Raw genomic sequence first — 22,753 nt, 5'->3', positions numbered from 1 at the left:
ATTCCAGTTAGAGAGTAAGTCGGCTGTGCAGCTAGAACCAAGTCCTGACTCACCCAGCCAGCTCTAAGTTCTCTGAAAGCTGCTGTGGGCACACCCTGGAAGCCACAGTCCAGGCCCGGTTTTGCACCAGGCCCTGCAGAGGTGTTTCCTCCTCCTCCCCCTCCTCGCCCTTCTTCCCCTCCTCCTCCTGTAGGCTGGGGCAACTGCTTGGTTAGGCAAGGAGTCAACCTTACTCCCTCACTGCTCTTCTGGTGTCTGAGACTCCTGCTAGGATTTCTGGAGTCATCCACGGAGGTGTCCTTCCGTTCCCCACTGGACCCCTAACAGGTAATAATTCAGTGTTGGCTTGCTCTCCAACCAGGGCCCTGAGGCACAGGCACTACTACCTGGCACTCTTGGCCACCTTCTGGCACCTTGGGGTGGGGGAGCTGGAGCATGTCTAAGACTGCACTGGCAGGACAGATGAACAGACTCTTCTATTACCAAAAATGTCAGAAGACGGCAGGGAGGCACAGAACACTGCGTGTGCTTCTGGGAGGAGAAGGGGCTCTAGGAAGGGGGACACTGGGCTTGGATGCTGTTGGCCCGGCCCAGTACTTCTGAATGCCCCTCCACGCACACCTAGTGACCCCAGAGTGCACACAACACCCTTTCTGGTGTGGCAGACGGCCTAGGAAGAAAAGCACACACCCACGTAGCACTGTCAACCATTTGGCATCACACACACACACACACACACACACACACACACACGGCATGCAAACTCAACATAACAAATAGAAGCTCTAACATACCTACCCCTGCCACCAAAGAGCCCCACCAATGTTCAGAACAGTGAGCACTGGGAGCCCAGCGGAAGTGCAGGGATGTTGTGTGTTGCATACCTGGGCATTTACACAGCATTATGCATGTACAGACGTGCAGAAGTCCCAAGCCATGAAGCAGGGCAGCAGAGGGGAGGCTGGCTCATTTGGACATTGACGCAGCTGCGAGGGGACAGGATGGGGCACACCTAGGAGTTGTCTGAGTTGTCATCTCCATAGCTCACCCTTACATTAAGCCCTGACCTGGAGGTGGGGGGAGGGAGGAGAGACCACCCAGGGGGCGAGGACAAGGTCAACCACGGAGTGTTGGGTCCCTTGCCATGTCCACATGCCATTCTCAGCTGGCAAATGTTTTCCTTCTGGAGTCACTGCGGTGCCTGAGGAGTAGCTACTTTGTCAGTCAAGGTTTCCAGCCAGGTGTGTGTGTGTGTGTTGGAGGTGGGGGGAAGGTGCTGAGCTATTTGGCCAGTGCAGAAGGGTCTAGAAGCTCCTGGCAGGAGGGCAGGCAGGTGGGGGGGCATCCAGGGCTGGCAGGCAGCCTGATGGGAGTGGGTACTGCGGTTACCCTTGGGAGAGGAAGTTGCTTCAGACAGGAAAGCCCAAGGGCCAGGGCGGAGTGGAGGTGAAAAGGTGATGGTGGGGGCAGACTTGGGCTGGGAGGCTCCCCAGGCAAGGGGATAAGCAGAGGTATATGGTGTGTGAATGCACATGTATGTGTATGTGCATGTGCATGCACACATGCTTACACAGGTGTATTCTTGCACTTCCTTTATGAAACCCTAACTCTCCCTAGTGTGCAGAGGACTTCCTATAAGAGCAATGGTCTATTCCTAGCTCACAATCCAGTTACAAGGGCAATGGACGTAGGCAAAGGTCTGAGGGCTTTGTGTATTTGGGAATGTGTACTCCTCTCCAGATTTTTTCTTGTGTGGGTGGTCTGCTTGCTTTGTGTGCACACAGCGCGTGCAGGTTTCAGGAGCCCAGCTCCCAGGTGTGGGTCCATGTCCCTTCCTGGGGGCGGGTGTGCAGGTGTGTACCTGCCTGTCTTTACACTGATGTCAATGTATACGTGTGATCATGGGTCCTTGTGCCTCTGTGGCCAGTATGCGCATGTGCCTGAGTGTGTGCACTCAGAGAGCAGAAGTGTATTTATCAAGAGACTGACAGGGCCTTGGTCTCCTCCAGGAAGCCACGTGTGCCTGTTTGGGACACAGCCCCAGCTAATGCCCCAGAGGGGCCACTCATCGTAAGAGAGGACTTGGGCCTTGCCCTCCCTCCCCATGGCGCATGGGTCAGAACCTGAGGCCGAGGGGTTGCTGGACCTCAGCTTTCTAACAGAAGAGGAGCAGGAGGCCATTGCCGACGTGCTCAGACGAGATGCCCGCCTGCGCCAGCTGGAAGAGGGGCGGGTCAGGTGAGCCAGTAGCCAGGAGGAGGGGGGCTCAGGCTCTCGGAATCTTGGTAGTTCCCACCTTGACTGTTTCTATTCACATGCTGCCAGCCAAAGGCTGGGTAGCTCTTGATTTCAACTTTTGGTTACCTTTGGCCTTGGTCTGCTCAGAACTTATCACCTCTTGTAGTGACTTTAACCTGCTTCCTTTCCAGCCTCTCAGCTTCCAGTACTGTCCTTCTGGTCACTCACTTTGGGACAGGACACTTCTTGTCCTTAATGTCCTGTTGAAACCTCCCTTGAAGAGAGCAAGCTCCTGACTGACTCACAAGCCTCCTTGCTCAGCGCCTGACAGCTTCTTCCCATCTCATCTTTCCTGGGACCCCAGGATGTACACACCAAAGCAGAGGTGTCACAAACAGTGGCTGAGGACAGAGAGATACTTGAGCAACTTCTGTGACCCTGAGCATGGTTTTTCTCAGTTAAAATAGAGCTGAAGCCAGGTGCTGGCAGCTTATACCTATAATCCTACTCAAAAGACTGAGATATGAGGATCACAACTCAAAGCCAGCCCAGGCAAAAAAAGCTCACAGAGACGCTTATCTCCAAATAATCGCCAGAAAACTGGAAGTGGAGCTGAGGCTCAAAATAATATAGCACTATCCCTGAGTGAAAAAGTTCAGGGACAATGCCCAGACCCTGAGGTCAAGTCCTACAACTGATTTAAAAAATAACTAAGTAAATATAAAATAAAATGGGAATGAAGAGTTTTAGCTAGCACAAAATTAAAAGGGATTATGTAAGTATAGTCCACAACAATCATTTAATGATCAGTGATCATCAGAAGCAATTCACATGTCCCTCTCCTCTAGAAATTCTCCTACATTTCTACAGACAGAGTTCTTTTCTCCATCTCGTCATAGAGCACCTGCTGTCTTCTAGATTCTGTCTCTCCAGCAGTCTGAGCTCCTGCATTGCAAGGGTCAAGTCTAATTTACTGTTGAGTCCCTGGTACCAAGCTGGCACAGAATGGGTGGCAGGAATTTTCCTGAGTAGATAATGATAGCCATGCCCTTTGGTTTCCTCCAGCAAGCTCCGGACCTCACTGGCAGACCCTGGACAGCTGAAGATCCTGACAGGAGACTGGTTCCAGGAAGCAAGGTCGCAAAGGCACCATCACACCCACTTTGGCTCTGATCTTGTCCGAGCTTCTATCCGCAGGAAGAAGAGTTCCAGGGGTGAGAAGACAGAGCCCCAGGGACAGGGAACGGGCACCATGCTGTAGAACTTCCAATGGGTGCTGTTCATCCGTGGGCTAAAGGTGGCAGCTCTTGGGCATTGCCTTTCCTGGGGGGGGGGGGGTCACAGTCAGATTTCCTGAGAATGAAACTTCTCACCTGGGCCCAGGAGATCAGGTTCTGAGCAGTGATGGAGAGACTGAGGCTGAGGCTTCTGGGAGAGAGGCTGAAGAGGAGCCAGAACCCAGGTGAGGAGGCATTTAGGGAGAGTGCCGGGGTTGCTGATTACCTAGCTCTTTCCCTTGAAAATCCCTGCTCCTTCCTCCTAGGCTCCCCACAGACAACGAGGGGGAGGAGGAGAGGAGCAGTGAGACTCAGGTGAGGCTCCGCTCCCAGTGCTTCAGTCAGGATGAATGTGCTGGAGAACCAGGAGGCCTGAGATACACCCTTCTGCTCAGGGCCTCAATTTCTCCTTGGCTAACTGGTAGCATGGACCCAGAAGTCATGGAACCCCCAAATCCGGCCACTAAGAGTACATAGATGTGCGCTGGGTGAGGCTCCAGAGGCAGAGTCAGGCCAGCCCAGCCCATTAGGAAGGGCAGGCCCTGGGATGGCAGGGTGTGAAGTACAGGCCAGACTGGTCCTGCAGCTGGTTGTTGGCCCTGCCTTGAGGGTTGCCCTAAATCTGAAGCTGGAATAGCCAGGCTGGAGTCTCTGATCTCTGACATTGGCATGACCTTTGAACCTTTCCCCTGGGTACCCACTGTGATCTCTGTCCCTTGTTTTCTTCAGGAACCTGGTTTCCCTTCACCATATGCCCCGCAAAGTCATGAGGAGCCCCGGGACCAAGAAGGTGAGAGGGTGCACAGAGAGGTGTGGGGATCAGGGATAGCGGGTAGGGACCCCAGCCACCACACTCTCCCACGTCAGTCGCTCATGGGTGACCCCAGACCAACACTGGGACCTGGCTCTGCAGATCAGCGGGGTTGTAAACCGGTGCCTTCGAGTTTGCTGGGGCGCGGGGTGGGGGCGCAGGCTCCCTGGCTCAGCAGCTCGCGGTGTCCCCCGCGCCCCCACTCCAGCCCCTAGCCAAGGGGGCGCACAGGTGGACGTCCCGGAGGCGGATCCGGAGCTGGAGCCTGTGCCGGAGACGGAGCCGCGGTGGCTCCCGGCAGGCCAGGTAGGTAGGAGTGGACCGTGGCTGCTCCCAAGACCAGGAGCGGATTTGGACGGGTCGTGCCCCTTCCCGGGGCTGCCCGAAGTCGGCCGTGACCCCGCGCGGCCCGGGATGGGCGGGGAAGGAGGGGGCGTCCCCGTCACTTCCCGCTCTGCAGACCGAGCAGGCCCCTGAGATCCTGGAGAATGGGGAGGACACCCCAGGACTCGAACCCTCACTCAACCGCATGCTCAGCAGCAGCTCCTCGGTGTCAAGCCTCAACTCCTCCACGGTGAGGGGGTGAAAGAGAGAAACCCGGGTACCAGATCGACCCTGGCATGATCCGCTCTCACTCCAACCCGACGCCCCACGCCCAGGCACACTTTGCCCCTGCCCCAGCCCCGACGTGAGCCCCTCAACCCTGGGCCTAACCGCGCTCCCGCTCCCGCAGCTGAGCGGCAGCCAGATGAGCCTGGCCGGGGAGGCGGAGGCGGGCGCGGTGCAGGTGCGCGGCTCGGTGCACGTGGCGCTGCACTACGAGCCGGATGCCGCCGAGCTGCGCGTGCGCGTCATCCAGTGCCAGGGCCTGGCGGCCGCGCGCCGCCGCCGCTCCGACCCGTGAGTGCCCAGCGGGGTGGCCGGGCGGGCGGGCGGCCGGGCGGGGAGCGCCCCCCACGACCCCGCCGCCGCGCGGGCCTCCGAGGCGTTGGGCCATTCCGAGTCTACCAGCGCGAGGCCTGGCACGTCGCGAGGGCGCGGGGCTCTGGGTGGGGCCGGGAGCCCACTCCGGGAGCCCCCCCCACCCCAGGGGTAGAGAGAAGGCTCGGGAAGGCCCCCGAACCCCTGGCCCTCGCCTTCCTCGCCCCAGCTACGTCAAAATCTACCTCCTCCCGGATAAGCAGAGCAAACGCAAGACGGCAGTGAAGAAACGGAATCTGAATCCGATCTTCAACGAGACTGTGCGGGTGAGACGCGGGGGGACGGGTGGGGGGGACGTGGGGACGGTTCCCCGCGAAGACACAGGGCGCTCCCCCCCCGCGGGCCTGGCTGGCGGGAGTCGTCCCTTCCACCTTGCCAGAGCCTCCTTGCGGCCTGGGTGACGGCAGGGAGACCTCGTTAGCTCCGTTCCCAGCGCAGCATTTTTTTGCAGTTATTTTAGCAGTGGCATTCTAGGTCCCCCATGAATGCCCTTGGGGGCTCCCCAAGAATTCCTTCGTGCCTGGGGCCTGGGAGGACCAGCTCCAGTCAGCACCAATGCCAGGGCCACCAGCGTTACCCCGCTAAAGCGCAGTGCCTGTCCCCAGTACTCCGTCCCGCAGGCCAAGCTCCCGGGCCGCGTGCTCAGCCTGTCCGTGTGGCACCGCGAAAGTCTGGGCCGCAACATCTTTCTGGGCGAGGCCGAAGTGCCTCTGGACACGTGGAACTGGGCCTCTGAGGCCACCTGGCTGCCCCTGCAGCCCCGGGTAAGGCAGCCGGGCCCTCGTGGGGTCACCCTCCGGCACCGATGCCCACAGACCCCGCCTTCCACAGACAGAGCCTCCCCTCTCTACTCCGTAGGCCTATGGCTGCGGCCGCCGGCTGGCTCTTTTCACCCGCCTCTCTGTGGAAACCACGCCCCGTCGCCCCGCCCACCCCGCTAGCCACACCTCCTCGGTGTCTGGAGACCCCACCCCTCTGCGGCCCTTTCACTTAGCCCCGCCCATGCCCCTGACTTGCCCACCTCTGGCTCTCCCAGGTGCCCCTCTCCCCCGAGGAGCTTCCCATCCGCGGGCTGCTCTCCCTGTCCCTCAAGTACGTCCCTGCCGGCTCCGAGGGTGAGTGATCGCCCCTCTCGAGGCCAAGCTGGTTGGGCCCCGGGAGATGCGAGACCCTGATCCCACGAAGGAGGTGACCTAAGCTTGAGGAGGTGACTCTGCCTCGCAGGCGCGGGTCAGCCTGTGAGCGGGGAGCTGCACTTCTGGGTGAAGGAGGCTCAGGACCTGGTACCGCTGCGCTCAGGATCTCTGGACACTTACGTACAGTGGTGAGGGGCTCCAACACTTCCTGCTTCTTCCTAAGCCTAACCTCCTACCCAGTCCCTCCCCTGAATCTCCGATGACCCCCCTAGCCGGGGAGAAGAGAATGCTGCACCTGGCTCTTAAATCAGGGAAGCTGAAGACAACTTTATGGAGCTGCATTTCAGGGTGACTGGAGCATGCCTGTAGGAGTTACTGTAGGGCTTACTGGAGAGCTGAGGCTGGGACTGAGAGACCACCATGGCCCTCTGTGAAGAACCTGAAAGACCAAGCTGTGGAGCTTGGTCCTGAACTTGTAGTTCAGGGTTTTGGTTTTGGTTTTGGTTTCTGTTCTAGAGATCAAGCCTAGGGCCCCACATGTGCTAAGTATATTTTCTCTACCACCAGCTGTTCCTCCAGGTCCAGTGGCTTTTATAGTGAACTCCATCCGGGGACCTCAAAGGGTGCTTCTCCACTCTGGGGGAGTGAGATGTATGCAGGCTTCTCAGACTCTGGGCTTCTGTACTTCAGGGCAATAATGTGTTTTTGCAGCAGGGCAATGAAGCATTTGGAGCTCATTGGTGTGGGTGGGGTGACAGCAGGGAGTCACTGGTGGCCTGTCCTCCAGAGCCCTGTAAACAGCTGTAAATTTCAAGGCAGGAGGCCTGAGAGGAGGCTGATATGAAGATCCTGGGGCAGTAGGATCTGGAGCCGAGGCCTCAAGCAAGGCCACAGAGATACTTGAGGGACAAGGGGCAGGGTTCAGGGACTTGATGGAGCTAGAGGGTATGAGAGGACAGTCATCTGATTCCAGGACCCCTCCCCTCCAGCTCGGTGCTGCCTGATGACAGCCGGGCCAGCCGGCAGCGCACAAGGGTGGTGCGACGCAGCCTCAGCCCAGTGTTCAACCACACCATGGTTTATGATGGCTTCGGTCCCGCTGATCTGCGACAGGCCTGTGCTGAGCTCTCCCTCTGGGACCACGGGGCCCTGGCCAGCCGCCAGCTGGGGGGCACACGCCTCAGCCTGGGTACAGGTAGGCAGAGTAGGGCCTGGAGGGAGCCGATCCGGGGAGACAGGGAGTGGGTTCATGGCCTTGCCCTTTCCTGAGCTCTTTCCATGGAGAACAGGAGGTGGCAGCAGGTTTCTCTCAAGCTGAAGGGTCCAAGGTGACCATGCCTCCTCCCCTGCCACTCACATCCAGGTAGCAGCTACGGACTGCAAGTGCCCTGGATGGATTCCACACCTGAGGAGAAACAGCTGTGGCAGACACTCCTGGAGAGGCCGTGTGAGTGGGTGGATGGCCTTCTGCCGCTCAGAACCAATCTGGTCCCCAGGGCATAGCTAGCCCCACTGAACTCCTGTCTGGATTGCCATCTCAGAGCCAGCCCTTGGTTAAAGTCAATAAAGTCTGTCCCAAGGACAATAAGAGGCTGATGTTTGCTGGGCCAGGGAAGTGGGACTGGGAGGTAAAGTGTTATAAGGAAGGAGCTGGGGGAGGAAAGGATGCCAGATCTTTAAGGAACCTCACACAGAGACATGACACAGACCTCAGAGGCTGCTCCTCAGATACTCCTCATGCTGGAGTACAAAGACAAACACTTACATGAAAATATTCTGTTTAATAGCCTTTGGGAAGGTTGGGCATGGGGTGGGCACCTATAATCCCAGATACTTGGGAGAAATTCCGGAATTCAAGGCCTGGTAAAAGCAGGGAAAGCCAGCCATTTCCTGACTAGAAGTTTGTCTTTGGCCAGGCACTCACACTTTTTTATGATCATAGCTACTCGAGGCTGAGACCTGAGGATCATGGTTCAAAGCCAGCCTGGGAGTCCACGAGACTCTTATCTTCAATTGACCACCAAAAAGCCAGAAGCAGAGCAGTGGCTCAGGTGGTAAAGCACTAGCCTTGAGCATAAAAACTCAGGGACAGCACTCAAGCCCTGAGTTCAAGCTCCTGAACTAGCACACATGCACACACACACACACACACACACACACACACACACACACACACACAATTAGCAGTGAAACCCTATCTTAAAAAAAAAAGGGTTGGGCCGGGAGTTTGGCCTAGTGGTAGAGTACTTGCCTAGCATGCACGAAGACCCGGGTTTGATTCCTCGGTACCACATACACAGAAAAAAGCTGGAAGTGGTGCTGAGGTTCAAGTGGTAGAGCTCTAACCTTGAGAAAGTCCAAAGACAGTGGTTAGGCCCTGAGCTCAAGCCCAGGACTGGCAAAAAAAAAAAAAAAAGGGTTTGAGGCTATGACACAAGTGGTAGAATACCTAAGTTCAATTCCCAGCATTGCATGTGCACACAAAAAGAGTTTGGATTTTAGTTTGGGGATTGGAGTTTTAGCTTATTGGTGGAATGCTGGCTTAGCCAGCTCCAGGGCCTGAGTTCAGTTGCCAACAGCAAAAGAAAAAAAAGTCTTTGGTCATGTTTGGTATGACCTGTCCCCACCGCACACACTGATACCAGGGCACTGCCCTGGCTCCACCAGCCTGGCTTGTAGTTGCCCATGGACAGCAAAGCAGGTATGTCAGAGGTTGCTTGTGTTTCTCAATTCCTCTGTCTGTGGATCTTTCCTGCCTCTGTTGTCTTCATTCAGCTTCCTGGGGCCCTGTGGTAACCAGCGTGGATCCTGTTCTCTGTGCCAAGATGGCTCTCCAGATTCGGCATACCATTCCTCCCCTGGGGAGAGTGGAATCAATGTGGCTCAGTCAGAAGAAGGCCCAGGCTTTCTTTGATAGCCCAATGCGGTCCTGTCTGTACAGGCTCTGGGTGAACTTAGGTGGGCTTGCAGCTGGGGAGGGGAGGGCTCGTCCAGATCTGGCTATCATGAGGCCTGTGCATGGTGCCTTCCTGGGGGGACCCGGGATATACCTGATATGGGTGTAGAGGAGGTCATCTCGCGTGGCACAATTGAGCAGAGCATGTAGGGTGAAGCTGTGGTTCAGTAGCTGGTTGTAGACCGCGACCCACAGAAATGGAGAAATAAGTTTACAAAAAGATAGAGTCAGAGATACATGCACTTCTACTACCAAAACGCTATGGCAGATCCATTTAACCCAGCTAGACAATGGCAGGGGTGCAGAAAGGGAGCCCTTCCAGTTTCCCTCTGCAGCTGTGGGAAGAGAGGGAAGAGCTGAGCTGGGAGCTGGAGGCTCACACATATAATCCTAGCTACTTAGGAGGCTGCGATCTGAGAACTGTGGTTCAAAGCCAGCCTGAGAAGGAAAGTCCTTAAGACTCATCTTCAATTAACCATCAGAAGACCAGAAGTGGAGCAACAGGCTGAAAGTGGTAGAGTGTTAGCCTTGAGCAAAAGAGCTCAAGGACAGCACCCAGGCACTGAGTTCAAACCCCATGACTGACACGCCGCCCCCCCAAAAAAAAACGATGGACAGAGATGGGGTGTTGGGTGGTGGGGGTCAGGGGTGGCCAGTGTATATGTTCTCACTGTTTGGATGGTGCCTGAGTCCACATGTAGCTCCTGTAGCCACTGCACCAGGCCCTGATCTGGGGGGAGAGAGGCTGTCAAGAAGTCAGATGGGCCTGCGGTGTCTGAAGTGCCTCTTGCTAGCGGCGATCTCACATCCGCCCAGCGCCCCTCGGCCAGGTCTGCTCACCGGGGCGCTCCAGTGTGTAGGTGCCAGTCTCCGCATTCACCCGCTGCAGTGCCCCGTGCAGCAGGGCCTGGCATTCTCGCTCCTTTTCCTCCAGGATTTCTCGCAGTCTGTTGGAGGGCAGGAGTACAGTGGAGTCAAGTGGAGGAGCGAGCATGTTAAAGAACATGCAGACGTTCTAGATGCTTCCTGGGGACCTTACCTGCTTGTCTCGGTTCGCAAGAGACCCAGCTGCACTAGCAGAGCTGGGGGCTCCTGCTTGGCTTCAGTGGGGAGCCGGCTGGGTGGAATTGGGGAGTCCTGCTTCCTCTGCTGGGCTTCTCCCTTACTTAACTCCTCTGACCTCGAAGAGACTGCCTTCTTCTCTACCTCTGCCCATCCAGTGGGGAGAAATCAGGCGGGGCGAGATGCTGGTTTAAGACCCCCTAGGTACTAGTGGTGAGGACAGTTTAGGGGGTGGGAAAGACGCTGGGCTCTGGCAGTGACCCAACAGGGCCAGCCTGAGAGGTTAATAGAAGTCACTTTCCCACAAGCTCTAGCCAAGCCATGCTCCTCCCCTCTCCATTCCGTGTTCTCCACGGCCCGAAGCGCCACAGCCCCACCATGCGTAGGTGGATGGACTCCAGCCAGCCCAACTTACCTGAGTCCAGCATGGCCAGGGCGGCCCGCACGGCCCGGCTGAGCAGCGAGTCCAGCACGAACATCCAGTGTGGGCGGATCTGGCGCCTGCGGAGAATCTGCTTCACCTGGGCAGCGAGAGAGGGTGTGGCAGCGACTGCCCAGCCTCAGCCAGAAGTGGGCCTTGCTTCAGAAAGATCTAGAAAGCGTTCTGCCTGAAGCAAGTGAGGTGGGCGGGCTTGGGGTCAAGGGAGGGGCTGGGCTGCTAGGACTGGCCAGACATGCTTCTTCTTCACAGAGGAGACGGGGTGTCCTGGATTATCAAGTCTGTGCACATTTCTAGCACAAGGATGATAGAACCCTGCCATCACCCCGCAGCCCTATCCCCGGGCAGCTGCGTCCTCACCATGTCCGGGAAGGCAAAGAGCGGCCCGTGGAGAAGTGTAGGCCCAAGGCCCTGGGCTCGCAACTGTGCTTGCAGCACCCCAAGTTCCTGGGCCAGCTGGCGGCGGTTGGGGGTGTGGATGTGCGCCCCAAGGCAGCGCAGCAGCTGTTCCACGTGATTCCTGCTCAGATGGGAACCCTAAGAAAAAGAGGGATGATTCGTGGGTGTTCCCTCATGGGCCTAGAGAGATACTGGTGGGTGGAGAGAGGGAGCAGCCCTCTGGTCCCTGCTCCACCACCTGCTCCTGCTCCTGGCATAGATTCTCCGCCAGCGTGGGCAGCTCCTGTCCCAGGACTGCTGCCAGCATGGCCCGGCGCTTGCTCTCCTGGTGCAGCAGGCTCAGCCCTGAGCTCTCCTCGGGAGACGTGGGCTCCTCAGCTCCAGGCTCTTCAGGCACCCTGGGCGGAACGGGAAGCAGCTGATGGAGGGCAAACAACACCCTCCAGCCACATGTCACTTAGGATTTGAATCTGGCTCTTTTACTTTGATGTCTGCCTCCCAGGAGTAACAAGGTTCAACCCAGGCTGGAGGTGAGGGCAGTAAGCACACTTAAGGTGGCTGGGGGAAAGCAGGGAAGTACCAGATGCCAACCTTGTAAGTAGTCAAGGTGTCTGGGCTCCCAAGGAGGGTTCCCCCTGCCCCCCCCGCAAAACCAAGCAAAGGAAACCCACTGCAGATCTCACCGTAGCTGGCTGGTGTCTCCATAACTGAGGCAGCGCTTCGGGGGGCTGGGTGGGTGCTGAGAAGGTGCCTGAGGCCTTGGGAATGTCTGGGACTGGGTAGCCAAATCAGCTGAAGATATGAGACCAGCGGGAGGAGCATCTGAGGGAGGGAAAAGTTGTCAGCCCCTGGCCTGCACAGCAACCCTGCCCCTGTTGGAACACACTTCCCTCCACAGCACCTGACGGCCGGGGTGTGTGGCGAGGGGAGCCTGGACTGCGGCTCCTCTTCCCCGGCTGCAGGAAGGGATCCTCTAGCAGTGCTTGGGCACTGGCTCGGACACAGGGGTCTGGCTCAAAAGTTCGGAGGAGAAAGGCTTGGGCCTCAGCTGATAGAGAACTGGGCATTGGTGGATGTACCTTGTACATGCCCACCTGGGGAGAGGAGAGACGGGAAGGGAAGGGAAGAGTCAAGACTGCAGATGTCCAAGGCTAAGTCTGGACCCATCTAATCGCCATGAGGATCTCACCTGGAACATGGCAGCCTGAGGACTCCCCAGCTCATGGAAGGGAGGGTGACCCGTGGCCATCTCAATCACAGTGCAGCCCAGTGACCAGATGTCAGCTGCCTTCCCATATCCTCGTGGGCCCTGGTCAATGATTTCTGGGGCCATGTACTGTAGAGTCCCTAGGACAGGAGCAGACAGCATTGCCCATCTGGGCTTTAGCTCAGGAGTGGGGAGCCGCCATCACCCGCTGGCTGCTTGCAACCCTACAGAGCTTATTATCAATTGCCTACTTTGGTAATCAAACACCTGTGCTCCTCTAGGCTCTATCATTTCCCAAGGCTCCATCACTATGGTTACACTGCATTGCCTCCACGGATTCCATCACATCACGGGTCGCCACTTTAGCCACTTTGGCTTGAGTCAACACAAGGCGTCCATTATAGGTAATGGATTCCATTTCATCAGTTAGCCACGTTCCCACTCTAGGTTCCTGCTGTCTCAATCACCTGCATTAGAACTATAACTCCATGCCTAAGAGAAACCCCCTGTCCCGAGAGTCTCCCAGAGTTCTGTATCCCCACTACCTGTGAAGGTCTCGGTGCATGGTGTGATGCCTGCCAGCCGCTTGGAGGTGCCAAAATCAGAAATCTTGAGCAGCCCACTGAAGGTGTTGATGAGTACATTGTCACCCTGATTGGAATGGATGTGGTACTTTGTGGGCCACTAGGCTGGCCTTTGACAGAGGCCTCTATCCAGGGGCTCCATCACTTGGGGAATCCCAGCTTGGCCAGGCCTCTATCAACTCCTTTCCCTGCCATTCCACAGAGATGTCCCCCCTTCCTCTAGCTGACTAGCTGGGCCAGTCACTCAGCTGACCTTGATGTCTCTGTGCACAATGCGGTTGTCATGCAGGTAGCTGAGTCCCTGCAAGATCTGACGGGTGTAGAAGCTAATAGTACTCTCGTTGTCCTTCAGAGGGCCCCACACTGACCGCAGCAAGGAGGACAGGCTACCTGGGCAGATACAGTCCAGGCTCATTCTTGGAATCCACTGACTCCATCCACATTTTTCTGCTCCGAAGCCCTGACACACCCAGACACATCACTAACCACACTCAGTCAGCTAATTCTGGGAGACACCACCCACACACGCCAGGGCTCATTCTCCGCCCCAGGGTTCTCCACCCCCGCTTGGCGCCATTCCTCAGCCCCACACCCCAGGTTTCTCTCCCATTCCACCTCCAGGCACTTCTTCCATGAAGATCTTCAGGTATCCACCCTGGCTGGCTGAGCCCAGGTAGCGTACAATGTTCTTATGGCGCAGACGTTTGTGGAGAGCAATCTCTTCATGCAGGGGCTGAGAGAACCTGGGGAGGTAGGAGAGAGAGAGAGGATGATTCGGACTGGGTATGAGTTGCTCACCCCAGTAATCCTAGCTACTCAGAAGATTGAGATCTCAGGATCCCAGTTCAAAGTCAGCCTGGGCAGGAAAGTCTGTAAAAATTGTATCTTTAGTTAACCAACAAAAAGCCCGAAGTAAATGGAGCTGTGGCTCAAGTGGTAGAGCCTTGAGCAAAAAAAAAAAAAAAAAACTAAGGAGGGGGGGCACTGGGGATGTGGCTTAGTGGTAGAGTGCTTGCCTAGTATGCATGAAACCCTGGGTTCAATTGCTCAGTACCACATAAACAGAAAAGTCTGGAAGTGATGCTATGGCTCAAGTGATAGAGTGCTAGCTTCCATCAAAGAAGCTCAGGGTAAGTGTCCAGGCCCTGTGGTCAAGCCCCAGGACCAACACTCAGACACACACATACACACACACACACACACACACACACACACACACAGAGATTTGGGCAGAGATGCTTCCCCTAATCCTACACCCACCCTGGGACCACAAACCCCTCTCTGACCCTTCCCTATAGCCCCACCCACCACAGCCATACTGTCAGGCCCATGGGCCCAGGTCACAACCATGGGTCTAGCTGGGACGTCCCCAGCTTTCAACCTCTGACCATTAGGAATCTGTCTTAGGCCCCGCCCACTGGGTCTGCTGACGACACCCACCCTCTTGAGCCCTGAATCCACATGGCCCAACACACCAACCTGCTGTCCCGTTCTGGAATCTCCTTGATGGCGATTCGTACTTTGGTGTGCCGATCCCGTCCTGCGTACACCACCCCATATGTGCCCTTGCCCAGCACCAGCCGCTCCCCGGTCTCCGAGTATTCATAATCAAACTACAGGGTGAGGGACAGAGGGGATCAGCAGGGCCCAGAGCCCTCTTCTTCGCCCTCTTCCAGCCCCCCTGAACCCCCCTGAGCCCCTTCCCCCTCCTTACCTCCAGCACCTCCCCTGCACCCACCACCTCCTCCACGCGGGCTGTAGAATCTGGATTTGTCACCAAGGCCTGAATCAGACTGCAGAACCTGAGGGATGGAGGTCAGGCAGTGAAGAGGGGCATCTTGGATAGGCACCCACCCCAGGGGATGCTAGCCCTCCCTTTCTCTCATTTCCCCCAAGCACCCCCTTCCCCACCAGGTCTCCCAGCCCTGAAGGGCCCACATACCACTGGCAGCGCTCCACGCTGGGAAAGCACAACTGGACGTCCTGGGCAGGAGGAGGTGCATAGAGGAAGCAGCAGCGCTCGTCCCGCTTGGAGACGCTGGGGAAAGGTGGGTGGAGACCAGTGAGCCTCTGCCTTGGGGCAGTGGCGCAGCCAGCCCGAAGGTCCTGCCTCTCACCTGACACCACAAATGGAGGCCACTGGGAAGGTCCAGGTGGAGGTATCCTGTGAGAAGAAAGCAGGCTTAGCTGGGCACTGGCTCCTGCTTATAATCTTTGCCATTCAGGAGGCAGAGATCTGAGGACTGGGGTTGGAAGCTAACCAAGGCACGAAGTCTGTGAGATTCTAATCTCCCATTAACAAGCAAAATACCAGAAGAGGAGCTGTGGCTTAAGTGGTAGAGTGCTCGCCTTGAGCAAAAAACTTAAGGGACAGTACCCAGGTCCTGAGTTCAAGCTCTGGTATTGATATGCTCTCTCTTTCTCCCCCGCCCCCCCTCTATCTCTCTGTCTCTCTCTGTCTCCCTCTCTCTGTCTCTCTCTCTCTCTCTCTGTATGTCTCTCTGTATTTGTGTCTGTCTGTCTCTCTCACACACACACAGGAAGGAGGAGGAAGAAAAGGAGGAGGAGGAGAAGGAGAAAAGAAAGGGGTCTTGGGAAAGGGTGCTGGGATGGAAAGGCTTGGAGGTGGGAGGAAAGCCCAGAGGAAGATGTAGCAGCGCAGTTTACCTGGGTCTCTGGCTCCAGCAGACTCAGGGTCACTGCCGTCACGGGGTCAGTTCCCTGAACCTCAAGCCTTGCAGGCAGCAGTACTTTGTTCAGTTCCAGAACCAGCACCTGGGAGTGGTGGGGAAGGAAGATCGGTGAGAAAAGGCTGACCCCTTTCTTAGGTCTTCCCTACCACAGGCCTCACCAGGCACGGGTCCTCGTGGGGAGCGTCTCTCTGGAAAGGCTGGCTGGACTGCAGCAAGAAGTGGAGCCAGAAGTGAGCATGCAGCAGGGGTCCCCCCGAGGGCTCTGGGGCGGGTCTGAAGTGCTGGTAGAGCAGGAAGGTTTCCATCACTGACACCAGGTACCTGTAGGTACCACCTGGTCCTCAGCTCAACCCAGCTGGCACTGCCAGGCTGGATGTCACTAGGATGTGAGCATGGGGTGCAGTGGACATTCAGGTTTGGGGTTCCGGCCAAAGTGCCAGGGGCATGGGTGCAGGAGCCAACAGCCCAGACGGGGAATGTGGAAGGGCCCACTTACCATATGGGGGCATTGAGCTTATACAGCTGCTCCGCAGCTAGCACAACCTGGGTGGGGTCATTGGCAAGGATCTGGGCTCCCAGGTAGAAACCTACATCCCAGTAATACTGCATCTTCTCCACACAGCCTTTTCGGGCCAGCAGGCAGCCCAGCTTCATGCCTGAGGGACAGAGGCATGGCTCCAGTGAGCACAAGTGCCAGGGTAGGCAAGGCCCGAGGGTGGGTCACGTTATTTGTGAGGGCCTGAGTGTGGCCAGGGATACAGATATGGGTGTGGCAAGGGCACAGGTGGGTGGGAGTATGGCTCAAGGGGCAGAACACATGCTTAGGAAGCATAAAGCCTTGAGTTCAAACGCCTGTACCACTAAGTACAGACAGGAAAGGGCTGGAACACGACGGATGCAGAGTCAGTGTGGCATGAACACAAGTGGAGGTGGGGCAACGGCTGTGGCTCAAGGTCTCCTGAGGGCCCAGGACAGGCAAAAGGAGCAGTTCTTTATGAGTATGAGTGAGCCATTGCAAAACTGGATGAACTCAGCCTTAGCTCCTGCCTCTCTCCAGGTTCTTGTGGGCCTTGGCCAGGAATTAGGGGGCGCTGGCTCACCTATCAACTGCAGCTCCTCAGAATCCTCAAAGTGTTGCCCAGCTGCGATGAGGAGCACGGCTGCATTGATGCCAGAATGTAAGCTGGGCTCCAGATCGAAGGCCTTGCGATACCTGGGGGTAGAACAGAGTGGGCGGGCACCCACGTAAGCCCCACCCCTTACCCCACTGGCTCAGCTCCTCTGTCCACTCTCCTGTGCCCCTTACCAATGATAGGCCTGCTCCAGATGTCTGACATCCTGGAATCCGGAGCTGAAGAACATGTCCTTGTAGACGCGCCCGCACATGCAGTACAGATCAGGCGCCACAGGGCCCTCACACTGGACCAGCGGCAGCAGCACAGCCAGTGCTCTCTCCCGGTCCCCGGGCCTATTCCTCCTAAGGACGGGGGAAATGCACTGAAGAGCATCCTGATGGCTTTCACCTGGTCAGTCTAAGGACCCCCAAGAGCAGGGCCTTTCTAGGGTTCTGACATTGACCCCCAGATGGTATTGACCCTGGTCAACGCTGGCCTCTGGGTCAGTAGTGATGTAGGGTAGTGATGTCGTAACTGCTTCTAGGCTGCAGTGACTCACACTGTGCAGCAGTGACCATACTGAAGCTGGCACCACCCTGCTTAGCCCTGCCAGCTAGCAGTAACCCAGAGCAAAAGGGACATTGGGTCAGATCCCAGGTCAGCAAATTTCTTGAAGTGCAGTGATCCCAGACAGCAGGGCCCTGGGCCTCGGAGGTCCCTGTGGGTCTCGCTCAGCCTTGCTCCACACTCACCTGTTGAGGGCAAATGTGTAGTGGAAGCAGACATTGTGCTGCTCGGCCACATCATAGGTGGGCAAGGCCTGCAGAGTCTCCACCAGCTCAATGATGGCCGAGTAGTCCTGTGTGAGGGAACCAGCACGAGGAGGCCTCAACCTGGAGGAATCCTAGAACAGGATTCCTGCCAGACTGCACACCTCTGCCAGGCCCAGTGCACCACACCTTCCGAGGAGAATCCACTGTGCGCCCCAATGCCCCTGGTTCCCTACCTCACAACTACGCAGAGAAGTGACTGAAATGGTAGAGCATCAGCGTTGGGGGAAAAAAAAGCCAAGCAGCCAGGTGCCAATGCTTTACACCTGTAATCTCAGCCACTCAGGAGCTCAGATCCAAGATGTGCAGTTAGAAGCCAGTCTGGGCAGGAAAGTCCACAAGACTCAAATCTCCAAAAATCACACACAGACATACACACACACGTCGGAAGTAGAGCTGTGACTCAGTGGTAGACCACTAGTTTTGAGCAAAAGAACGTTAGGGACAGTGTCTATGCTCTAAATTCAAGCCCCAGGACTGCCCCCTGCCCCATACACACAAAGCCAAGCGAAATTGGTTGGAAGGCCCAGAATTCAAGTCCTAATACTGGCATCAAAAAAGGCCGGAAGTTTGGCCTAGTGGTAGAGTGCTTGCCTAGCATGCACAAAGACCCAGGTTTGATTCCTCGGTACCCCACATACATAGCAAAAAGCTGGAAGTGCTGCAAAGGCTTAGGTGGTAGAGTGCTAGCCTTGAGAAAGTCCAAGGACAGTGCTCAAGTCCTGAGCTCATGCCCAGGACTGGCAAAAAAAAAAAAAAAGGAAGGAAGGAAAGAATACAAGAAAGAAGGAAAGAGTTACCTGGTATTTGTATATACATTTATTTATTTGAAGTAGGAAAAGGAATGGGGAAAACAAGATGATTGGGAGGGGGTGGGGAAGGGAAATGGGGACAAAAACATGAGAAGGGTATCAATGTGCTAGAAGTAATGCGCCTACTACCTGACGAATGTAACTGTAACCCCTCTATATATTATCCCGACAATAAAATATATACATATATACATATACATATATATATAGTTAAAAAAAGAAAAAAAAGAAAGGAACTGCAATCTAACACCTGTGCTGGAAGGCAATGATTCCTCGTTCCCTACTGCAGATAAAGAAACCGAGGCCCAGAGAGGTTAGATAATTTGCTTAAAGCTAGCGGTGAGCAAATGGCCTAGCCTGTCACCAACAATGCTGCTCACCTGCACATCACGGTAAGACAGCAACAGGTTCATGATGATGTCAGGGGTTAGCAATTCCACGCTGTCCAGTCTCCTCTGCAGGCGAGCCAGCTCCTGCCTCAGCTGCTGCCCACTGAACCGCTCCCGGGCCTGCCGGATATTCTGCCGAATGGTCTCCCGGAAATAGCCACTGATGTCCAGGCCAGGGGAGGGAAAGAAAATGGTGGGTCTGTTCTTCAGCCCCCACCCACTCTACCCCCATCAGTCTCTTCCCAGTAGGCCCTTATTACCAAGAGTCCGTTGGTGTGGCCTCCAATAGGCGGGCAAACCGGCCTACCAGTGGTGTGAGCAGAGCCTCAGTGCCCGCCCCAGCCTGTACCAGTCCATCAGCCATGCCCCTCAGAAGGCCTGCGTCACCACACAGCACCCGTCCGGAGGCCGTCACCACATAGGGGATCAATGTGTAGCTGCCAATGCAATCCTGGTGGGAGGGAAGCAAGAGTTGGGAGAGGTCATCTCAGGGTTAGAGAGGAGCAGGACAGGGTCAGAGGTCAGTGCCAGGAAGGACTGGAATAACAGAAAAGGGCTACACTTCAGCAAAGGTGGGGTGCAGAGAACTGAGGGTTACATGAATGTCATAGAGCCTTAAGAAGTCAGAGGAAACTGAGGAGGCCAAGAATATTAGTGGAGGTCACAGTCAAAACAGAGGTCAAAGGGCACACAGGAATGAGAAATGGATTCTGCTCACCGAATTTTTCTGGAAAACATCCTCCTGCAGAAGGAAGACAGTGAGATGTTAATGTTCTAGGTAGGCCTCACCCCAACCCTTTCCTGTCCCCACCAGCCACTTGGCCACCTACTCGAAGGGCCTGCAGGTCAGGGAGGTCTGCTTGGGTGCAGAGGAGTACGTTGTTGGTCATGCTGAAGCTCTCACGCACACCGAGGTGGTAGAACAGGGACGGCTGTGCCAGGGAGCTGCTCACCTCCAGCACCACCACATCTGTGGGTACAGGGGTAACCCGCTCTGAGCCCTGAAGCCCAGGGGAAGAAGCCTGGATGTGCAGCCTGGCTCCACCTGCCTTGCTGTGCAACTCCAGCCAGGTCCAGTTCTGCTCTGGGCCTGTTTCCCCATTTTAGGGCTATCCAGCACTTCACAGCGGGAGGGAGAGATGATGGTGGTCTTGGTGGTGTGGGGTGTGCGGAAGAGGAACTGACTCAGACTCGCGGCCCTGACTCTCCTGTGCAGAGTCTGTGAGCACCATGATTTCGAGTCAGGCTGTGATCAAACACAGACCTTGTTCCATGGCTGTGTGGATAGCAGCAGTTGTGCAATCACAGAAAGCGGGCTGCACCCGTCCTCACAATGTACCTGTACATTGTACTGTGTCTAATTGCATCTTTGTGTGACAAGCTCTGCTAAGCGCCTCTGTGAGTCAGCATAGATGTGATCTGAGTCCATTCTAGGCTATGTCTCTCGGTGTCCTCGTGGTCACGTCAAACGTCATTTTTAGGCAGTAATTTCTTGTGCATCCAGGAAACACGGGTTCCCGGACTTGTGAACAAATAAGGAGCGGAGGCGGGGCGTCCGAGTTGGCGGGAGGGAGGGGTGACCCTCCCAGACCGCCCCACCCCGTTCCTCTGAAGCTGAATTTCCTGAGATGGGGGGAGGGAGATCGTCCCGGGGGGTCTCTGCGCTTCGCTCCCCGCCTCTCTAGCCCCGATCCTTGGGTGTAGTAATGCCAGGATCACTAAACCCCAGCTCTACAGGGACGGCCCCTCCAACCTCGGCTGGCGGGCTTCGCCCTAAACCAACGCGTGTTCCAGCCCCATCAGAGAACCACACGCCTTCCTTTCTTAGCCACGCCCCGAACCCCTAAGCCCCGCCCCTCCCTCGGCACCGCCCCCCAGGGGCGGGTGTTCAGATCCCCACCCTGAGCCCCAGAGCCAAGCCTAGAACCCCCGATCGTGCGCACTGCACAGCCCCCTCTCCAGTCTTTTGACTTCAACCGAGCCCCAGCCCCTCGCTCGGGGATCCGGCCCCACCCACCCGCGCCCCGCCCCGCCTCGCGCCCCGCCCCCGGCGCCAGCCCCGCCCCCGACGCCTACCCGCGTTGTAGAAGGAGTCGAGCGCGGCGGTGTCGCCCAGAGCCAGGGTTCCGAAAGGCAGGCTGTGAAGCCGAGGCGCCGGCCGGGGCCCCTGGAGCTGCGCACAGGCCTCGCGCAGGCAGCGCAGGGGCAGCGGCTCCACCTCAGCTCCTGCCCCAGGTTCCACCTCGGGCTGCGGCTCGCGGGTCAACACATAGACCACGCTGAGCGGCCGGCTCCGCGCGCAGCCCCGGCCCGGGGACGCAGCCAGCGGCCGGCCCCGGCTCAGCGCCTCGGCCAGCGGGTCCTGCCAACAACTGCCCGCGCGCTCCAAGGTCCCGGCCGGGGGGCTCGGCCCCTCCATGCGAGGACGCCTCGGCGCGAGGATCCCGGAGCAGAGCCGGAGACTGGGGCGGTGGCGGATCCAGGGATCAAGTGCAGACCTGGGAATCCCTTCTGAGGTCCGGGGATCCGGATGCCGACCGGACGTCCCGTTCCAGAAATCCAGAAAAAGCAAAACAATCTGAGCACCGATGTGCGAGGTCCTGAGGCTCGGAAGCCCGCGAGTGTGCCTCTAGGGCCTGGGGTACCGGTGATCTGAGGCTCGAGAGTCGCCGGGAAGCCAGGGACCCGGCCGGCGGAATCTGCCGCCCCAACTTGTCTGGGGAGCCGGCAGCGGCTCGGTCCTGCCCTCCTGAGTAGGCCGGGCCCAGCCCTTTCCCGAAGTGGGAAAGCTCCACCCTCGGCCCCGGGCCGCGCCGCTCCCCTGCGGCTGCGGACTCAGCCTCGCCCTCCCTCCTCTCCCGCCAGAACCTCTGACGATGGCCTCTTCCGGAACAGCTGGTGCCCCTGTGCACGCCACTGGGAACTGCCCGCTGCCGATGCTCTGTCGGATGGGTGCCCAGGCCAGGGCTGGGGAATGAGCCGGGCCCTGCCCTGCCGGCGTCTCCCGAACGAACTGGACCTCAGAACACCGTGAGCAGAGGCCCTCACCCAGAAGTGGGGCTTGCCTGGTACCCGATTATTTTGTCCAGAATCCCACCTGGGCCCTGCCGACCTATGACCTGTGTCCAGAACATAACCCTGAAATCTGAGAAACACTGTAAACACCACCTACTATTTGGAGGACAACCCCCACTCTAGCCCTGTAGGCTAAGGATGTCCCAGCCTCAGTGTCCCAAGAATCTCTTTCTAGTAGGAATTCTCTTGTAAATCTCAGCAGACCCCAAAACCAGGAACTCGGAGTACTTAGGTTAGGTTATTTGTCCATGGCCAGTCAGCTACAGTTCAGAATAGGATCCCCTCAAGTCCTGTTTATCTGCTTATTTCTGCTGTGGCTTTGGAGAACTAAAATGTTCAATACATGCTAGTCAGTGTCCTTTTGCCCCATGGTGGTAAAAAGTGTCTAATCTTGGTTTGATCCCTGGTTCAAGTCAGCATTTTTTGGGTCAGTTATGGGGCCTGAACTCAGAGCCTGGATGCTGAGATCTCTTGTTCAAGGCTAGCGCTATACTACTTTGAGCCAGAGTCATTTCTGATTTTCTATTGGTTAACTGGAGATAATAGTCTCATTGACTTTGGGGGGGGAGAAGAAGAGGGGATGGCCTTAAACTGCTATCCTCAGATCCCAGCCTCCTGAGGAGCTAGGATTGCAGGCATGAGCCACAAGCACTTGGTTCAAGTCAACTTCTCATGGGACAGAAAAGAAGCAGTAATGGGGCTGGGAGTTTGGCCTAGCATGCACAAAGACCCAGGTACAATCCCTTGGC

At 56.8% G+C, this 22,753-nt stretch overlaps 2 protein-coding genes across 3 annotated transcripts; one reads left to right on the top strand and one right to left on the bottom strand.

The window, feature by feature from the left end:
- Positions 1-2,063: 2,063 nt before the first annotated feature.
- On the top strand, positions 2,064-8,012 carry Sytl1 (synaptotagmin like 1). 2 transcript variants are annotated; one of them, XM_090335474.1, is made up of 14 exons: positions 2,064-2,238; positions 3,304-3,452; positions 3,622-3,700; positions 3,782-3,830; positions 4,245-4,305; positions 4,535-4,632; positions 4,787-4,900; positions 5,060-5,226; positions 5,477-5,573; positions 5,913-6,071; positions 6,344-6,422; positions 6,532-6,631; positions 7,433-7,638; positions 7,807-8,012. In XM_090335474.1, the coding sequence occupies exons 1-14, from the start codon at positions 2,105-2,107 to the stop codon at positions 7,944-7,946; spliced, it is 1,632 nt and encodes a 543-aa protein (XP_090191600.1). In that variant the 5' UTR covers positions 2,064-2,104; the 3' UTR covers positions 7,947-8,012. The 2 variants fall into 2 exon arrangements, with proteins under 2 accessions (XP_090191600.1, XP_090191599.1); XM_090335473.1 differs by lacking the exon at positions 2,064-2,238 and having other exon boundaries at positions 3,434-3,535.
- A 214-nt stretch (positions 8,013-8,226) lies between these two features.
- On the bottom strand, positions 8,227-21,432 carry Map3k6 (mitogen-activated protein kinase kinase kinase 6). The gene is given in 30 exon segments (XM_090335471.1): positions 8,227-9,233; positions 9,235-9,301; positions 9,494-9,570; positions 10,071-10,144; positions 10,240-10,346; positions 10,439-10,607; positions 10,877-10,982; positions 11,261-11,437; positions 11,538-11,697; positions 11,983-12,121; positions 12,201-12,393; positions 12,489-12,646; positions 13,052-13,157; positions 13,344-13,480; positions 13,706-13,833; positions 14,570-14,703; positions 14,805-14,892; positions 15,033-15,128; positions 15,208-15,254; positions 15,758-15,865; positions 15,942-16,104; positions 16,280-16,439; positions 16,884-16,996; positions 17,090-17,260; positions 17,651-17,757; positions 18,921-19,089; positions 19,190-19,380; positions 19,648-19,671; positions 19,760-19,899; positions 21,006-21,432. Coding segments are annotated over 30 exon segments (3,936 nt in total). The 5' UTR covers positions 21,349-21,432; the 3' UTR covers positions 8,227-9,149.
- Positions 21,433-22,753: the final 1,321 nt, after the last annotated feature.

This window comes from Megascapheus bottae, chromosome 6 (genome assembly GCF_031878675.1).
Source record: "Megascapheus bottae isolate mThoBot1 chromosome 6, mThoBot2.hap1, whole genome shotgun sequence".
In the NCBI taxonomy this organism is placed as follows: Eukaryota; Metazoa; Chordata; class Mammalia; order Rodentia; family Geomyidae; genus Megascapheus; species Megascapheus bottae.
Note: the sequence above shows the minus strand (reverse complement) of the source record. Positions and strands in the feature narration are given on the sequence as shown.

What these genes read in the sequence shown, in the direction of transcription:
- Sytl1 (XM_090335474.1), top strand. Translation starts at nt 2,105, where the DNA reads ATGGCGCATGGGTCAGAACCTGAGGCCGAGGGGTTGCTGGACCTCAGC. An exon ending in GGAGCCCCGGGACCAAGAAG is followed by an intron (nt 4,306 to 4,534) that starts GTGAGAGGGTGC and finishes CCCCCACTCCAG; the next exon opens with CCCCTAGCCAAGGGGGCGCA. An exon ending in TCTTCAACGAGACTGTGCGG is followed by an intron (nt 5,574 to 5,912) that starts GTGAGACGCGGG and finishes GCCTGTCCCCAG; the next exon opens with TACTCCGTCCCGCAGGCCAA.